This window comes from Macrotis lagotis, chromosome 1 (assembly GCF_037893015.1).
Source record: "Macrotis lagotis isolate mMagLag1 chromosome 1, bilby.v1.9.chrom.fasta, whole genome shotgun sequence".
In the NCBI taxonomy this organism is placed as follows: Eukaryota; Metazoa; Chordata; class Mammalia; order Peramelemorphia; family Peramelidae; genus Macrotis; species Macrotis lagotis.
Window position 1 is genome coordinate 843,084,020 of NC_133658.1, and position 6,000 is coordinate 843,090,019.

The window sequence follows — 6,000 nt, forward strand, 5'->3', positions numbered from 1 at the left end:
TTATTTTTATTTCATTATATTTATTATATTTATTTTATTTATTTTTTTTTATTTATTTGGAGTTTTACAATTTTCCCCTTCTTGCTTCCCTCCCCCCACCCCCCATGGCTCCTCCACTTTTGATGGTATTGATCATTTTCTTGATTATTCTCTTTAGGTGTCTGTGTGTGTGTGTGTGTGTGTGTGTGTGTGTGTGTGTGTGTGTGTGTGTGTTTGTGTGTGTGTGTGTGTGTGTCTGTGTGTGTGTGTGTGTGTGTGTGTGTGAGAGAGAGAGAGAGAGAGAGACTGTTCTCTCCTTCTCCTATCTCTCAGACTGCTCCTTTATAGCTTTCTTTGCTAAATCTTATGCCTAGATGCTCCCCAAGTCTCAGCCCATACCCTACTTTTCTTCTTTCATCCCATCCTACTTGGTAATATAATTAAGTACTGTGGATTGCAGTTATATTTCTATACAAATAATTCCCAGATCTATTTGTCTATCCTCCAGTATGTATCTTCAAATTCATACTGGATCTCTTGCTATGTTCCATAGACATCTTAAACTCAACATGTTTGAAACCAAACATTATCTTCCCTGTCTCCCCTTCTCCTTCTTTTCCAAGTACTATTGAGGATAACAATGTTCAGTCAGCCAGTTCTGAAACTTAGAGTCATCCTCAATTCCTCTCATGCTCTCATCCTTCATCCCTTCCAATTTCTCTCCATGTTCTTTCATTTCGACCTTTGTAACATCTCTCATTTATACCTTCAACCTCCTGACAGTGTCATTAAACTCATTCAGGTCTTTTTCACCTCATGCCAGGATTATTGCAATAACCATCTGATTAGTCTTCTTATTTTAAGTCTTTTTTCATTCCAGATTACCAACAAACCATTATTAAGAATTACACATGTTCCAGGCACTGTGTGTATACATCTTCCCCTCAACCATCATACTGAATTTCTTAAAGTCAAAGCTTGACCATGTTACCTCCACATTCAGTGAAATCCATTGGTTCTTGAGAACCTCTAGGATAAAAATATAAAAGTTTTGCTTTTAAAGCTTTCATTATCTGCTCCCTTTCTTGATCTTGCTTGATGCTAGTGAATTTCCTCTGTCATTAAATCTAATTTAACTTTTTTATATCAATTCATCATCACCTATATTGATATTTACATCTATATTTTTGTCTATATTGATATTTCTTGTTTGTAAATAACTGTTTTCCAGTTTTCTCCTCAAATAAACTGTGAAATCCTATAGACCAGGGGTAAGTTTGTGTTTTGAGTGATACTTAGCACTTAGCACAATGTCTGTCACATCCTAGGCATTTGACTCTTCTCCATAACAATGCTTTATTTATGATTACTTTTATTCATTCTAACTAAAGAGAAATTTAGACCTTTAGATGTTTTTCCCTTTCCCTCATCACCACCCAAACTAGTTCATTATCCATTTCTCTATTTTTGGAGTTTTGCTTATTAATTCTTTTTCTCTATCTAATTCTTCTGCTGTTTTTCTGTTAAATTAAACATAATCTTTTTTGTCTCATCTCTCTAAATATTTTGCTTGTTAGGTTTTCTTTTTCATTTATTAGCTCATTCCTTCCCTCCCTTTTTAGCTCTTTGATTTATTTCCAGTCTTCATTTAAAAATGTCTCAAATTATCCTCTTCTTCCTATACCTACTACATCAATTGAGAAGGCAATCTATGTGATATCACTTTTTCAGCTGAAGTCATGTAGGGCATATTTCCATATTTGTCATCTTGAAAAAAATGAGAAGCAAGAAACATAAAATGCAAAGAAATTATAGCTTAATCCACACTCAGAGTTCAATGGATCTCTCTCTGGAGGTAGACAGCATTTTTAATTATGAATCCTTTAGAATTGCCAAGGATCATTGTATTGATTAAGATACCTCTAATGTTTGATCATTGTAACAATATTGCTGCTGCTGTGTACTAGATTCTCCTGGTTCTGCTCACTTCACCTTGTATCAGTTCATATGAATGCTCCCAGGTTTTTCTGAAACTCTCCTGCTCACCATTTCTTATAACAATAGAATTTCCTCACAATCATATATCATAACTTGCTGAATCATTGCCCAATTGTTGGATATCCCCTTAATTTATCATTCTTTAACATGACAAAAAGAGCTGCTATAAACATTTTTGTACAAAAAGATCCTTTCAGTTCAATCCATATATTCCCAATGTATCTAGGAATTGGTCTAGTCATGAAAGTATTTGGAATTATATTCAAAGGTTACTAAATTGTATATACCTTTTGACTCAGCATTTCCACTACACATACAAAAAATTTATGCATAAAAAGAAGGGCCCATCAATGGGGAATATGGCATGATTCATAGTAATTGAATATAATAGAAAATTATTATGCTTTCAGAAACAAGGAAAATGATAGTTTCAAAGAAACTGGGATGATTTATGAATGGATAAGGATGAAGTGAGGAGAACTCAAAAATTATACAGTAAAACATTATTGGAAAGATAACTCTGAAAGATTTAAAAATAATGATTTTTAAAATGGCTAATCATTATACTGGAAGAAATTTGATTATATATGATTCTGTGAACCCTAAAATTATAAGAACCTTAAAAATACATGGTTAAAAACCATAACAGAAAAATATAAATATACATGAAGTTTTATTTTCTGGGATTTACCAATAAACCTAAAGGAGAACACCATCTCCAAGATGGTCATACTGAAATGAGAGAGATTGGACTGTTACACAGTAATATAGAATAGAGAAAGTGATTAATCTCCTTAGTGGTTTATCAGAGGAATGTGTACAATATTTCTACTCCAAACTAATCTACGAAGATTATCCTGCTAGGTTTGTGATTAACATAAGGAGCAATATTTTTGTGGTCTTAATTTTTAACCAGGGAGCAAAGTGACCCATGTAAAACTCGAGTATCACCACTGTATAGTTTTGATAAATTATTATTCTTTCATAATTCCTATGCCTTGAGAGATAGAAAATGAATTCAAAGTGCAAAATAAGATATATTTTTGTATATGAACAATGCAACAATATATTATATGTATATTTGTTGTAAAGATTTTGCTGTTTTTCATTTTTTCATTTTCATATTTTTGCTAACTGAAAAATATATGGCAAAAATATCTTCTCTTTTATTGCACAGTCAATAGAGCAGACTTCCCTAAAGTATGCTTTATGTTTAGTAGGAATATAACATAAATTCAGTAGGTAGGATAATATGAGAGACTTTGAAAACCCAGAGGAGAAGAATAGATTTAATAAAATAGAAAACTACTGAAAAAATTTTGGATTATATTGGATTTTGTGTTGACTATTAGATTAGCAGTGGTATATATAAGGTAAATCACAGAGAGGAGAGCTTCAAATCAGTGAAATCAGGAAAAAAAAGAAACCCTTTTTTCTCCTTTCTCTTGACTCACTGTAAATCTTTCCTGAAAATTCTAAATACTCGCTCACGAATCTGTTTGGTCCTGACCCCATAGATTATAGGGTTCAGGCTAGGTGGTATGACTACATAAAGATTGGCCAAGAGTATATGGATATATTGAGGAACATTCTTACCAAAGCGATGGGTAAGGAAGGAAAAAAATGCTGGGGAATAGAAAGCTAAGATGACACAGATATGAGAACCACAGGTATTGAGAGCTTTGAATCGTGCATCCCAAGAAGGGAGTCTGAAGACTGCCCAGAGGATCAAAGCATAAGATATTGCAATCAAAATTACATCCAAAAATATGATAGCAACATCTACCAATCCATATATTATGTTGACTCTGATACTAGCACAGGCCAACCGGGCAATACCCATGTGCTCGCAGTAGGTATGTGGAACAACTTGGTGCCCACAATAAGGCAGTCGTAAGAGGAGATACACCAATGGAGCCACCATTAGCAAACTTCTCAAAATACCCAACATTGCTATAATACCAATAATCTTATTCGTAAGTATCATACTATACTGAAGTGGGTAGTAGATGGCTATATAACGATCAAAGGCCATGGCCACAAGCACAATGGTCTCCATGGCTGTGAACATATGGATACAGAACACCTGTGCTAGACAGCCTTCAAAGAGGATCTCTCTTAGACTGAACCAGAATATGCCTAACATCTTAGGAATGGTAGCTGTTGATAAACCCAAGTCAATAGTGGCCAACATAGCCAGGAAATAGAACATAGGCTGGTGAAGGCTTTGTTCACTCTTAATCACTAACAGAATAGTGATATTGCCCATGATTGCAACCAAATAAGCAAAACAAAAAGGAAATCCAATCCAGATGTGGAAATGTTCCAGTCCTGGGATCCCCAGTAGTAAAAAATAGAGGGGGTGGAATTCAGTGCCATTGAAAGAAGGCATTTCAGTGGAGGCTGCAAATATTGCTCATCAAAGATAGACTACCCATCCCTATGAAGAAACCTGGACTTGGTTCTCCTTTGCAATTAATGACCTGTAGAAATACAAAGAAAATCATTTCATAAATAAACAATCTGTTTGTGTTCATAAATTATAAGCAAACATGTAGAGAGAGAGAGAGAGAGGCCATAGTACAATATAGTGCATAAATGTCTTGCCTTGGAGCCAGGAAATTCAGGTTTAAAGTATGATACATACTAGCAAAGTGATTATGATCAAATATCTTAATTTATCAGTTTCCTAAACTAATAATAAAAATGAAAGGCAAGTTAAAATTTTGCAATAGTGGAGGGAATTTTTACAATGAGAATTTTAAAGATTAATGACATCACCAAATAATACTATCTTGATGAATTTTCTCATACAAGGGGAGCATGTAAGGAAACAGATATATTTGCTATGCATCCATAAAATTCAAGAAATGTATCACAATGAATAGCTGTGACAGGTTACAAACTAACCTTATATAACTCATTCTTAATAGAATACAGAGAATACAAGAGAATTCTCAAGAAAATTTATTAAATTCCTACAATGTGCCAGGTACTTGGAATATAAAAAGAAAAATTAAATAATTCTTTACCTAAAGAAGATTACATTCTGCTTGGGAAGAGGACAAATATACATATATATTTATTTATATTGCCTATAACATAATTAATAGATGATTTGTGTGGCACAGAAAGACAAATAGGATATTCCTAAGAAGCTGTATTTCTGCCACATAAGCTTAAATAGTCTCTCATAGAAGCTACTAACCTCCCACAGGGGATAATTGATGAAGTTTTTCTTTTTTCGAAGGAAATGAAATCTCAGACAAAGATAGATTATATTTAGTTCTATTTAGTTTCAGTCTGTGCAATAGACTGAAAATTTAAGCATCATTATGGTATGTGCCTACTGACACACACACACACACACACACACACACACAAAGAAAAAAAAGGACAAAGAGGACTTATGTACTGAGAGAACTATGTCTAACCCCATCTTTAAAAGCAACATCAAAAGGGTCATTGAAAACAAATTTTAATTGATATCCTGAGAGAACTGAAAGATAGGAATGTGTTTTCAGAATTAAGGTGTTTAGCTGAAGTAATTATTAAAGATGTTCTTGGTTTTAATCTCTTACAGTTGAGACATTGTAAATATCCATTTATGTTTTTGTTTTATTGTTTTTTATATTTTTAATAAATCATATTAGTAATTGATTGTGTTCATTTATGCCTTGGAGAAGAGGTGAGATAGAGAGGTGAGCAAAATCTTATAGCAAAAACATTTCTCTGTCTTAAAACATAAGTACTACTTAATAAAATAGAGTAGGGTTTCAATGATAAATGATTAACAAAATGCTTATAACAATTTTATTAATACAATTTATATGGCTCTGTTTTGCAAAGTGCTTTAGCAATATTAATTCACTATATTCTTATAATAACCCTGAAGAGATGGGAAAACTAAGGTATACAGAGATTTTCATGATTTAACTATACTCATACAGTTAAATAATTGTCTGAGTTTTGGGGTCCTATAAAAGGTTATGTCATTTCTCAAATGAAATGTTATCCATTCTG

General features: G+C 33.1%; 1 protein-coding gene across 1 annotated transcript; it reads right to left on the reverse strand.

The window, feature by feature from the left end:
- Nucleotides 1-3,427: 3,427 nt before the first annotated feature.
- Nucleotides 3,428-4,369, reverse strand: LOC141507976 (olfactory receptor 52E8-like). The gene has a single exon (XM_074216198.1). The coding sequence runs from the start codon at nt 4,367-4,369 to the stop codon at nt 3,428-3,430; it is 942 nt and encodes a 313-aa protein (XP_074072299.1).
- Between the last annotated feature and the right edge of the window lie 1,631 nt (nt 4,370-6,000).